The sequence below is a fragment of the Otolemur garnettii genome, unplaced genomic scaffold, assembly GCF_000181295.1.
Source record: "Otolemur garnettii isolate 467f Iridium unplaced genomic scaffold, OtoGar3 scaffold00111, whole genome shotgun sequence".
NCBI classification, from domain to species: domain Eukaryota; kingdom Metazoa; phylum Chordata; class Mammalia; order Primates; family Galagidae; genus Otolemur; species Otolemur garnettii.
In genome coordinates, this window is record NW_003852506.1 from 1,098,913 (window position 1) to 1,112,926 (window position 14,014).

At 45.2% G+C, this 14,014-nt stretch overlaps 1 protein-coding gene across 1 annotated transcript in view; it reads left to right on the forward strand.

The window, feature by feature from the left end:
- Positions 1-14,014, forward strand: part of RUNX1 (runt related transcription factor 1) — a 236,554-nt gene that overhangs the window by 173,425 nt on the left and 49,115 nt on the right. Inside the window, exon 6 of the mRNA XM_023517438.1 lies at positions 3,128-3,232. Within this exon, the coding sequence (XP_023373206.1) occupies positions 3,128-3,232 (105 nt within the window). The remainder of the gene's footprint in view (positions 1-3,127; positions 3,233-14,014) is intronic.

The window sequence follows — 14,014 nt, forward strand, 5'->3', positions numbered from 1 at the left end:
CACACCTACAGGGACTCACACCTATAGGGACACACATCCACATGGGGACACATACCTACAGGGACACACACCTACAGGGACACATACCTACAGGGACACACACCTACAGGGACAAACACCTACAGGGACACACACCTACAGGAACACACACCTACAGGGACACACACCTACTCGGGGACTCACACTTACTGGGACACACACCCACATGGGAACACACACCTACCTGGGGACAAACACCTATAGGAACACACACCTACTCAGGGACTCACACCTACAGGGACACACACCCACATAGGGACACACACCTACTCGGGGACTCACACCTACAGGGACACACACCTACAGAGACCCACACCTATGCAGGGACTCACACCTATGAGGGGCCACACCCACACAGGGACCAACACCCACATGGGTTCACACCTATGAGGGGCCACACACCTACACCAGGACACACACCCACGGGGGACACTCGCCTATGCAGGCACACACCCACACAGGCACATACACCTACATGGGTCCATACACTTGCACTCGCTGCTGGCCATGTTCTCAGAAGGTAAAAATCAGGGGATGGAAGTGACATTATGGGCATCCTACAAGCTCTCTTAGTTTGCAGACAGTAAACTGAGATCTGGCAAAGCAAAATCATTTGTACAAAATCCCCAAACTTCTAACTCTGTCTCTGTCTTTCTCTCAGACATACACACCTCCTGCCGCCCCCAGACCTTCTCAGTTCTGGGACAGGGGCATTCTACATTGCTGGTGCATTTCATTTTAATTCCCACTCTAGCCTGAAGCCCCCCCCCCCATCCCCACCTTTCTGTAAGGGGCACATGGTGGTACAGAACAGGATCCCTGTCCTTGGAGAGCTCAGGGTGCAGCCACAAACCCTGTTCAATCTGACCTCCTCATCACTCAAAGGCCAAGAATGAATTAGGGGGCAGCCCTGACAGCCACAAAGCACCCTGTCGTCATCTAGGAAGGCTGCCTGAAAATGGGTGCCTGCCTGGGACACTGAAGGCAGGAGGACTTGGGCAAGGCGTGTAGCGGGAGACCTGGTACTGGCCAGGTGGCTGGAGGAAAAAAGACCCCAGAGTCACAGTGCTCTGGCCTGTAGGGGGAACTCAGAGAACAAGGTCAGGAATCAAGTGGGGGAGGAAAGGGCGGGAGTGGGGTGTGACTCTAGGTACCGGTAATAACCCTCAGGGGTCTTGACAGAGAGGGGACAGACTGACTGATGGTGAGGCTTATAGGATGGTTTGCCAGCCAGGACGGAGGAGGCTGCTGGTCCAGGGCAATGGTACCACTGGTCTTTGATCTGTTCTTGGAAAGCCAGAGACTGAGCAGGGACATGGGTGGTTGCCTGGGACCCCTTCTCCTGCATCACATGCCCTTCTCCCTGGACCTGACCAGGGCCTCTTCTGCTCTTGGGGTATCACCTGATATAATAACATCTAAAGTCTGTCTAGAGATGGAGAAGGCCAGCTGATGGGGAAGATGGATCTGGGCATGGGGCCACCTGGTGCTGTGGTCCTCTGCTCTGTGGAACACCACTCCCCAGAAAGCCCCCTTGCCTCCTGCGTTGAGTCTGCTGAGACTCTGTTTATAGAGCCACACCAAGCAGAGCAGGTGCCATCTGTCCTTACCCACTATTGCTCTTTTTATTATTGCCTCTAACATGGCCAAACTACAAAGCCTTGGGGAAGGGCTGGTGGAGGCTTTTCATGGTCAGGGGTAGTGCCTTGTGGTGGCCCAAGGTTGTATTTTCATCCAGCACTTTTCCATGGTCTGCCTTGATATGGAAACTGTGGTTATTGACAATATTCTACTCTTTCTAACTTAGGGAAGAGAGATAATTTGAGATTTAAATTCTCAAAAGGAGTGGGTGGGCCTGCTCTGTTTGCCTGTATTTTTGGCTTTGTTTCATGCTACCTGATTCGGAGGAGGAACCATGCTAATTGAAGAATGACTATGTTACTTAGCCGGACGTTAGGGTCCTGTTATAGCCATGGGAAACACAGAAGAGAAACCATGTAGCAAGCGGGATGCACTCCACACACACACACTGCACACACACCCTCTTGAATACCGTGTGTTAGATACTATTTCCATGATTTTAACTAATTTAATCTCCCTGAAACTCCCTGAGGCAGGAAGTGTTCCATGTGCCCATCTTTCAGGTAAGCACACTGAGGCACAGAGAAGTCCATTGACTTGCCAAAGGTCAGCCCACCAGAATTCAAACCCAGAGTCCGTCCTGTGAGCCTCTTGGCCAAGAAGAAATGTTTTCAAATTATTAAACTTATGCAATGAAGATGCTCTTACCTTTTGTAAGATATGTAAATGTTTACGTGGAACTTACAGGCTTATTTTTATTAATATACTTGGTGAATCTCAGTTTGTTACTTACATATCCTGAAGTCCACTTATTGACCTTACAATCCCATGAGCGCCTCCAATAACATCTGGCATTTTCAAGTAACATTTAAAATCATCTAGAATTAGTATTTTAAAAATACAGAAAGAATAATTCCAATTATTCTAAAGATGGAATTTCTAAATTTGAGGCTAGGTGAAATTAGAATTATTAGAATTAATAATAATTATTCTAATTATTAGAATTACTAATAATTCTAATAATTCTAATTTCACCCTGCCTCAACTTAGAGATTCTATCTTTCCTAATCCTCAGAGGTACTAAGTTAGAGGGAAAAGATGGATATAGTTTCTTTTACTCCTCTTTGCCCTGAGTTATAAAAGATTGGGGAGGATGGTGGGGCCCTTGGGGCTGGGATCAGAGAGCCGCCAACCTGACTCAATGGTTCCTTGGAGTCTTGACATGATGGAAAATAAATGCTCTTCTTTCTCGATCCCATGCTATTTATGTGAGATTAAATTAAATCCATATAACCATGTGAAGTGTCACACCTAGGCAAATAGTATCAGTGTGCGCAATTCAAGCAAAGCCAAACTCAAAGGAGTATTGGGACAGCCAGTGACTGGTGCTGAAATACTGCCATCGCTCCAGTGGGGGCTAGGCTCCATGAATGAATGAACCCTTGCCCAGCAGACATGCTCAGGCCTCTTGCTTCAGTCTTTTGTGTTCTCTTTTGTGTATTGACAGGGAAAAGCTTCACTCTGACCATCACCGTCTTCACGAACCCTCCCCAAGTCGCCACCTACCACAGAGCCATCAAAATTACAGTGGATGGACCCCGAGAACCTCGAAGTAAGTGTGGGCCCCTTGGGGCTGGGACACTCAGGGACAGTGTCTCAGAATCCTAGAACTAAGCCTCTCTTTTGCAGGGGAATGTCAGGCCATGCAGGGCAAAATAAAATTTCATTGTCCACACTCCTGCAAGGTTGTGGATGAGCAGCAGTACTTTTTAAAGCATCCTCTTCGAGGGCAGAGGAAAAGGATGACTCAAGTGCATGTTAGAACCATTCCAGGGCTGCGTGAGACTAAGCACCAGTCCCTCAAACACATAGTAAAGTTCAACAGGATCAGGAAAATATAGTAAATGGGAGATTGGCCAAACACCAGGGCAGCCAACAAAGTTCCCAGGGTCAGAGTGGACCACAAAGGTCTGATTGCCATCCTTGCTGGCCTTTGATTACTTCGTTAAGGCTACAGATGAAATCTATGAAAATGACCCTTTCTTTCTGTGGTGCAGATCAAAATCTTATGACAGGACTAAGACAGAGAACGGGAGGGTAGAAGGATGCCTGGGGAAAACTGGCAAATATAGAAAGAGGGTACCAAAAAATAGCCACGGTGAGGAAAGCTTTTAAAAAAGGAATGGTGGTTGTTTAGTCTGCAGAAAAGATGTCTTCACAGTGACTTAATGACTATCTTTGAATAAACACAAGAGTAATACTCTTTCCAGAGCCACACCCTTCCCCAGGATCTGAGGCTGGGCTGCAGTTCCAGGTCTGGGGAGCTGACTGCCATCCCCGCCCAGCACCCAAATGCCTCTAGACTATATCAGGTCCCTGGTGGGAAATTAATTTTCTCTCTTCTTGGAGTAAGGGATATTGAAAAACAAGGCTTCCTACTGTCCCCAGAAGCTGCGATGCAGGAAGGTCAGGTCCTAAAATGGAATGGTTAAGAATTGGGGTTGCAGGGACAGCAGGTGGAGTCCTTAAGGCTTTCCTGAGTTACAGATCCGAACCTCTGTTTAGCTCTCCTGCAAAATGGGAATGATGATGAGAGCTTCTTTATAAGATCAGATGAAATGATGCTGTGTGTCTGGTGTGGAGAATGAGGTCGGGAATGTTAGTAACCCTGGATGGGGCATCCGTGCTGGCATCTCTGGCTGCTCCTCCAGATGACCTTCTTGGCGTGGTGGTCCCTGTGGAGGCTGTAAGGTACCTCTTTACTGACTGTCCTGTGATCACTGCAGCTTGTAGCAGACTCCCTGTGGTCCTGGCCACAGCCTCGTAGCATCTCCGTCACCTGCTAGAACCGTTCCCTGTGCTGCCTACACTTTCCCAATGCCCCAGAGTGGGTGGTGCTCCGCAGAGAGCCACTATGCCCACCCAGGGCGGCCCCCATTACTTGGTGTTCCATGTCCAGGTCCCCTGGCTTCCCCAGAGGGCCCTCTCAGCTTTTTCTTTTTTAGCCCAGCAAGGCTTTTCTGGCCATGTCCAGACTTGGAAAACTCTGGGCCTCGGTACCCTCCCCCTTTTCCTCTTTATATGTGAGAATCAGGCCTCAGGCACAGGGCCTCAGGGTTCCAGGGCCCCACCACGGGCACTTTCTAGGCTTCCCGAGTCAGAGTGGCAAAGCAAAGACTAACCGTGACCTGGCATTAAACAGAACGTACACTCTGACGTGCCTTTGCTTTCCACAGAGGACCAAAGAGGAAGCAGGCTTACATTATAGCAAGGTGCGGGGCTCCAGGAAGGCAGTCTTTAGTTGCAAGAAGTCGACTTGGAGGGTAACTCGACTTAGCAAAGGCTCATTCGGGAGGCTGTAGAAGCTCAATGTTTAGAAATAGAAGCAACAGCCTCCTCTTGGATGGTTCAAACGCGGACCTGCCCGAGGAAGAAGTGTGAACCAGGTGACCCCCACTTATCCCTTCTCCTTCTGGTATTTTGTCATGCAGAAAAAGGCCGGGGCTTGCCTCCCTGCCAGCATTTCCTGTAGCATTCAGAGAAATACCAAGATGGTTGGGCTTCAGAAAACAGACAGGGGCTGCTCTGACTTTCAAGAATTGGCAGTCACAGGGGAAAAATACGTCTGTGTGATTGTAACGGCCTGTCTGTGTATACAGTTTTCTCTGCCCCCGCTGTTTTATAACTTAGGAAAACAGTCGTTATGGGGAAGAGCCCTTTGAGCAGACAGAAGAGATTTACTCCCAAGAGCCACCCATTTTTACACAGTCTTTCCTGCCAAAGGGGGATCTGGGGAAAAATTAAATAGCCAGAATAAGTATAAGTAAAACTTTATAGCCCCAGGTAGATAGTCTCACATTTAACAAGGGACATCTAGAAAAAAGTCAAGTGCACACAGACTTCAGGGTGACTTGAGTAATGATGACTTTTCCGTTCACCCTTGAAGCGAGGGTGGGCCACGCAGCTAATTTTAGTCCCTGTTTGCTGCTGCTTCTTTGAACATCTTCATTCAAGGAGGGAACTTCTCCTTAGTGGTGGAACTCCGCCCACAGCCACTTTCCAACGTAGCGCTAAGGGAGGAAACGGCGTGGAATCAGGGCCGGGGGTCTCAAATCTCTGGATGAATAAGACCTCCCACTGTGGTGCTGAGAATAGTGGACAATTCTGGCAAAGTGACCTTGGCATTGCCAGGTCCAATAGTTTTGAAAAGTCTTGTTTCATAAAATCAAAGACAGTGAAAGTTAGACAGGACCTGAGAGAGCCGTTGGGATGATCACCTCGGAGAGAAGGGACAGCAGGCCCAGGAAAACGAAGGGATTCTCTAAGGTTTAAAAGAAATAGTTGGTGAAGAAGCCAGGAAAAGGATGAGGAGCTGCTGAGCTCTAATCCTGTACTCTGGTCCATCCGTCTGCCCTGACAATGAACCACTGTTCATTGGGCTGTCCATATCATACTATTTGTATGACATCTAGTATAAGCTCTTTGACCCGGCCCCAGAATCCTCGTGATTCAAGTGAGGAATGGGCTTGTACGTTTCCTCCCTTTTGTCCCAGCTCTGAGATGGTCTAGAAGGCCTGGAGCTTTACCTCCACGCTCACCTCATCCAACCTGCCTTTAGACTTACTTAAGTCTAAAAATAACAAACCAGGCGCCACAGCCCACCCGCTGTCCTGCCTGTGGAACTACTTGATGTGTCCCTGTCCTAATCGGTGGTGAAGCTGGGGCATGAAGTATATGCCAAAGAGTAGAGAGTGCTTCTCCTCTCAGATGGTCACGTGCTCTTCTCTACTAACTGAGCTGCTCTTTAAAAAGTCAAAATTTGTTTTTCCCATATTCCATGAGCTTTTTTTTTCTTATATCTTGGACAAATATAGAAATTATTAGTTGTTGAAAAATTAGCATTTTGAAGGAGAAAGGGCACCTTCCAAAGGTATTCTCTGCCTGCCATGGGTTCTTGCAAGCAGCAATGAGGGCTCTGTTGTCAGCAGGGAGAACACGCAGGAGCTTGTTAAGATAGTGATAGATTGTCTCCTCTTGGAGCATGAAAGATATAGTGGAAAAGATTTTTTTAAGAAAAGGATATTTGAGAGTTGCTTTATGTATTTTTTATATCTCTGGGATCTTATGAGAAACTCCCACTCTTACCCCTTGTATCTGTAATTAGGTGACTCTGTGCTAATATTGAGATACCAAAGCATATTCTCTACAGATATTTCACTAAATAATTTAAGTGGAGGAATTGGTTCAGTGCCATGGAAGAAGATACTTTGCTAAGGAGAGGTTGAGGAGGGTGAGCAACCGGAACCCCAACTGACCCATCAGAGGTCCCCCATACTGGTAGAGTGGACTGGGCAGATATCCGTGACAACTGGAACACTGACAAAACTAATTGAAAAGGTTAATAACAATAAATATTGGCCTTTTCTGAGACAATTTCTGTCCTCGGGTTAAAGGAATTCTTCACAGCAACTATGTTCGACTTCAGCTTTGGAAGTGTGGAATGATTCCTGGGGCATCAGCCTCCTCGCTGACGAATCACTTTCATAGGGAGTTGTAGTTAAAATAGGTCTCTGGAATCAAAGGCCCAACTCTTCAGCTCTCAGGTGCTTCTTAAAACTACTTTGTTGAGATTGTGTCACATGAATATGATTTTCTTCTTTTTTTTAAGGCTTTAAAACCAATGAATATCATTTTCTCCTATTATTTTAAATGTAGATAGCAAACAAATGGGATCCTTATATGTGGAGAGAATGTCTCAAATGAATGACATAAACTTTCTTGGAGAAAATCATATGTGAACCAGAACTTGATTGATGAACTCTCTTTATTGATAAATTTATGGTGATAAAGGACCTAAAAATACTTATAAGATTGTCCAGGAAAGTGTGGGATGAGCATAATTCTTAGGGTTGCTTTTGCAATTAATACTTAGTTCTTTTTTAAAATGTTATTTTTCTGTTAATGATAAAATACCTGATAATAGCAGTAGCTCACATTATATAGTGTTAGTTACTTGCCTAACATCATTCAAAGTGCTTCACACACATTAATTTCTATAATCTTTGAAAGGACAAGGAAATGGAAGCAGAAAGAATTGAATACCTTGCCCAAGGTCACACAAGTAGTAAGCCAGAGTTTAAAGCTAGCAGTCTAGACACTGGCATGCAGAGGCCAATGTCTGTTTTTCAAAACGGCACTAACTGCTAGTTGGGCTTTATTGTATTGGAATTCCTTTAATTTTTATCAGGAGAGTTTATCAATAAAGTTCTGGTTCACATACAGTTTTCTTCAAGAAAGCAGAGTCTTGTCACTGTGGCATTTGGGATTTCTGTACTGACAGGAGGGAATCAGTGTTTTCCCCGGACGGGGCTGCGGGGAGTACACAGCCAAGGCCATGTGGGTCCCTGTGCCAGCACGATTCTGCATCTGTTACCAGGGCCTGCTTGGGGACCTGAACCAGGGGTGATGCTCCCTCCAGTGTTGGCTTGCAGGAAAGATGAGTGACCTCCCCAGAACAGCAATCTGAGTCTGGTTCCCCATTAGCAAAGGTTTTTCTAGAGGGCCCGTGTGCACAGCGTGCAGCCCACGGGAAGGATGAAAATGTGTCACTCTCTGCCCCTGAATGGTTATCAAAAGGTCAGATGGTTTTATGGATCTGTGATCTCAGGATTGTAATTACCAATCCACAATCTCATTGTTCTCTGGGCATTGCTTTGAGCTGGCTCTTCTAGGTAATGAACTATGATCTACTTACTGCCTCTTTCCCTGGATTCTTCAAATATCAGATTTAGACTTTAGTTCTATCTGATCCACAGAGGGAAAAGGAAATAATTATTCCTTCCCTCCCACCCAGTAAAGAAGGAGCAAGGCCTCAGAGGAAGGAAATAGTCCACTCACTTCCCTGCCTCCTGGTTCTGAAAGGCATTTCAGGCTGAGGTGAAAGTTCTGGGAAGCGTCCCCCAGGTACTTGAATTCCTTCTGTGCTAAGCCCCCTGCTACCTGAATACTTTGCAAAGGCAGTTTTTAAAGTATTAATAATAATCATGACTAAATGTTTCCAATGAATTTTAGAATCTCTGTGATTTTTAGTAGTATCCAGAGGAAGAATTTTATATGCATGAGGATTTCCCTGGCCCTTTCGTTAAGTCTAAGGTTGGAAAGGGCTACAAGAGCAAATGGAAACCAAATACGACCCTGCAGGGACTGTCCCCCTGCCTCAGAAGCAGCCGGCACCCAGCTGACACAACTTTGGGTGAGCTGGGCAGCCTGAGAATTCTTAGCAACTTTTTCTGTCTTATGCAGAAGCCACTGAGGTTTTTTAAGATGGCATTTATATTGTTGCAGACAAAACCATAAACCCCCCCCCCAAAGTTATCTTTTTATAGGAGGCTAGTGCAGGAAGCAGAGAGGAGAGAGAAACATGGCGTGATATTTAACCCATCACTTTGAATTTCGCTTTTCATCTGGACCATTGCAAAACCATATTTGAAGGCTCCTCCCGTGAGGTTGAGATCTAAATTAATACATCACAGTCCTTGTTAGGATTTCTTATGTGAGATGCTGAAAGAACAAACAGATCTTGTCTTCATTCAGGATTCAGTTTCTTAATCTTAAAACACGTAAAAAAGATTTCTGGATCCTGATCTGGGGGCCTGGATTTTCACACTGGCGCCACCAGGCCAGTGGGTGTGAACCTGGGCAATTATCTTAAATACTTTAGTCCTCATTTTCCTCTTCTGTGGAACCAGGCAATGGGATGAGATAATCTCTAAATTAGTTCTCACTCAAAAGCGGTAACAGAATATTATCAGCAAAGCAGAGCCTTAGATTACCAGGAAAAGGGCCCCTGGAGGCCAAGGCCTTCAGGCCTCCTTCCCTGGTCAGTGCTGTCCTAGATCACCAGCTAAACTCACAGCACTCGGATCACACGTTAGGTTTATTTTTTCCCTGCTATAAATTTTTGGGGGTTTTTTAAATTATTTTTTATTAAATCATAACTTTGTACATTGATACATTTATGGGGTTCAGGGTACTGCTTCAACATACAATATGAAATGCTTACATTGAACTAAGTAACACATCCATCACAATTATACTCATTTCTTAATAGTTTTAAAGTGTACCATTGCATCATGCACATTAGGTGAGGTCCCCTCAAATGAAAATCTCTGGCTAGAGTTGCCCTGATTTCTGTGCTATCGACATGTGGTCAAGACAAGGGTTGAGATCCCCAGGTTGGCACTGACTAACTGTGTGGTGCTAGTACCTGGGGGCGGGGTGGGGAGGAGGTGCCGGTCTGGCTGACACTCTGTACAACAGCGACAGTGAGCGTCCTAATTGGGCTGGGAGGCTGAATGCAGTGTCCTCTGTAGAACCTTAGAACCAAGCCTGGCACACAACCCATGTTCTGAAGAGGTCAGCTATTATTTGCATTAGGTCTTAAAGTCTTTCTGGAAATGAGAAAACTCTAAATAAAAAAGATCTGTGACTCCTAAACTTAAAAATTCATGAAGTTGCCATAATGCTGCCTCTCTTTTTTTGACGTTTAATTAAACATTTATATATTTTGATTCCTAACCCTCCTCCCCCCCACAGTTTTCCTTTTGTATTTAGACCCAGTAAAATTTCTTCTCTGGCATATTTATGGGCCCTTAACCCCGGGCACTGTTCCTAAGTCCCTAATGGCTTTGCCCGCAAATGTTGCACTTTGTGAACAATTCAGGAGGAAAAATCATGTTGAGTAACATGGCAAGTTGGTGCTTGGGATCTAACGCGTGGGATTTTTTCAGTGTGTGCACAAGTGTCTGCTCCACTACATCCTAGACATGTGACCTGAAATGTGGCCAGACCCCTGGGGTCAGGATTCTCACACTAGGCTCCCGCTCCCCATGTCCCAAAAGTGCCCGGGATCTCGGGCCTCAGCCAGGCTTTTCAGGTGTGGAAACATAGTCAGCTACACTTTGAGTTTTCTGACCCCTCCGGTGTGTGTGGCCACGGGGTCGTCAGCTGCCTGTGTTCTCTGGGGCCTGATAAAGCCACTCCTGCCGGGGACATTTGGGCCCCATTGTAGGGGTGCATCTCCCCTAAGGATGGGTGCACCACAGCTGATGGATGGAGCAGGGCAGACAGTGTCACAGCCCAGCGTACACACCTGCTTCCCTGCACGCAGCTGGATTTAGGACTTTCGGCATACCCCCACCACTTTCCATTTTTCAGTTTGAAAAAGTCTCTTTGAGTTTTCCCAAATGCTCGGGGTTTTTCCTTGTAAACCATGTAGCTAGGAGAGGCAATAGTAAGAATTTGATAAGCTGGGTCTCTTAAAAACAAAATAATAAAAACACAAATTCTAGAAGTTTAGCTTAAGTAAGTGAAAGCTTTCCCTACTCACTAGATCTGGGTTCAAGTTCCTTTCAGCTCCCTGCAGTGTCTGTGTTCTCTGGTTCTTTCCAGTGTTCTTTCCCTTTAAAAGTGATATTTTCAGAAGGTTTGCTTTTTTGCTATGAAAGTATTAACAGCTGACAAGACAGAAGGGGTAAATTAGGTGTAATCTCTCACTGCCTGGAACAGCTGTATTATGAGACGTATCACAGGACACTGACATGTGGTGGAATGTGATGTCTTTTTCATAGTATGGTTTCTGTGTGGTATATTCTCACCAAATTCTACATTGTTACGCCATGCAGTATCACGGGGAAAATCTGCACTAGCCAAGCATTCTGGTATGCGTCCACAGGTGAAAAGAAAGGTTAAAACATTTTTTTCTTACCCAAACCAAAGTACTTTTCTGTCTGTCTTTTTGTAAGTAATACAATGGAATTAATCTGTCAGCTGGCTCCCTAGACCCCTTTCAAGGAAGTTCAGGATAATATATTAGTTTGGTACTTACATGATTCCCATATACTCAGGTTCTATTAAAGCAAGTACAGACTAAAACTGAGACCTACTGGAATGTTTCTACATATTTTCATATCCTAAAATGTGAAGCATCTTGTTCGATTTTGTTTTTATTTTTGTTTTTGTTCACTATGGCTTGGAAGCCATCTTCTGATTATTGAGATAAAGAATAACATTTGAAGTAAGTGAGTTCTCAAATATATAAATTTATAGCCCTTTTGGATTTGCTCTGGCTTTCTCCTTCTTTTCACTTACCTTCAAAGTGGTTTTATGATATTTCCGATTCATTCATTTTAAAGAGCTGAGAGAAGTGCTCAGAGTCCCACCCTCCACACCTCTCTGACGTTGCTTAGAGGGCATAGCCCAGACTCTCAGAGTGAACCAAGACGCTCAGGAAGCCTCGGGAGTGGGAGAGGACCAACCCAGCTTCAGGTCTGTTCCTTGCTATTCGGTTTTCCCATCTGTAGAATGGGCTTGGTGGTCCCTCCCTTGCAGGGGGATGTGAGCATTAAACAGAGTGGCCTGGCAGACAGGCTGGCACTGTGGCTGATGGCCGAGGCTCCCCTCTCCTGCATGGTCAAATTTGCCTCCCAAGCTCAGCCTCCTCAGATATAAAACCAGGAAGATGACATCCCTGTGTGTTGGGGATTATTGTACAGAATAAAGCAACACATATAAGGACGCAGCAGGGTGCCAGGCACAGGGGTGTTCCTTAAATATTATCTGCTCTTGTTAACTCACACACTCTGGATAGGCGGGCCCCTCTGCCTTGTGCCAGAGCCCTTACCAGGGAAACACACAGAAGTCTGCCCAAGTAGGGGCCAAATATTTGTCATTGCCAAGTTAGTTTAAAAAAAAAAAAAAAGGAAAACATCCTGGGCCCCCAAGACGCAGCACAATAGGGGCTTTTTCTCCCCCCCCCCCCATTATTAACTATAAATCCTCAATCACTGGACAGGCTTCAGTAAATTTATTCCTCACTGAAGCATAACCTTGTTAACCATACTGCCCTACTTCCTTAAGGGAGAAGTGATCTTTTTACGAACAACTAAAAGTTTGATCAAAATCTATTGCTCCTAACTGAACAGTAAGCACCTGTGCTGTGGTGTGACTGGGAAGGCTCTCAGCATCTCCTGAGTCGTCGATGGGATAAATGCTGATAACATGAGCTCTGTCTACTGCATAAGATTCTTTGGGATGACTTGAGATAATATTACCAAAGTGCTTTTTAAAACAGTCTTTCAATCAGATAATAGTAATATAATAGATATATAATTAGATAATTGAAAAAACAATAGAAAAATCTATTATTATTTCACATGTAATATACAAAACATATTAAGGTTCTGTAATAAAATAATTGCTTCCCTGAAGGTAGATTTTTACCTCATCATGCTTTTTAAGATTAGGGAGAAGAAAAGAGCAGAGAAAAAATAGACATTTAAATCAGCCCACACCATGAATCCATGCTTTAGAAATTTTACCTTTTGTATTTGAATATCTTAATATTTTCTTTGCCTACAACTATATACCCTTAAAAACTATTGGAAACAGAAGCAAACAGTTAAAACTTGCATTTTGTTTGAATATATATTTTTCTTTTCTAAGACCAAATACTACAGTTGTTCTTTCCTAAAACTCTGTTATTCCATTTTCTTTCAATGAAAGCCAGAAGCCTTGGGAAGAGGTGAGAAAATGTGAGATTCGCTGAGTCCCTATTCCTTTTTCCCCTCGGGGCTTTTTATATATGCTGCTCGCCCGAGATTTCTGGATTCGATTTCAGGGAGGTGAAATATTACACCCTGAGTCTTAGCGCCAGTTTCCCAGGATGAGTCAAAACTGCAGCTGCTCAGAGGTGAGACTCTCGAGGTCCTGAGGCCAGCTCGCCATCCTGTTCATTTGCTGACAAGCCACTAGGAACAGCTTCAGAGAAACTCTTGTTCTATTCTTTGGGTGATTCAGCCAGTCTCAAAATAAACAGGTAGCTGAGTACAGAGAGAAAAAACTGGAAACCACTGAAATTTGAGTCTTGAGGTTTGGGCTGTTCTCGGGAGCTGCTCTATTGAACTCTAAAAGCAGTCCTGAGCCCTGAGCAAGAGAGCGGCCCAGCCCAGTGGAAAGACCACTGGCCTGCCAGTGGGGCTTTAGGTCTGGACCTGCCTGGCTTTGGGAAGCTCAGCAATCATTTCTCCACTTAGACCCTCAGTTTCCTTTGTAAAGGAGAGAGAAGGATTTAATGGTTTTTAAAGTCTATATCAGCCCCTAGAAGTATGATGTCTGCAGGAGCACTTGTGCTTTCCAAACTTCATCTTCTAACCTTGAGAAAGAGAGCCCAGGGGCCGCCACTGTGGTTGGAGCCAAACTGGGGAGACTGGGAGGGTGGGTGGGGGCAAGGGAGGAAGGAGGAGGGAGGGACAATGGGGTCTCCTCATACTCCAAGTTGGGGAAAGATATGAATAAAGGTTCACTCCAGAGAAACATGCCCTAAACAGGGAAATCA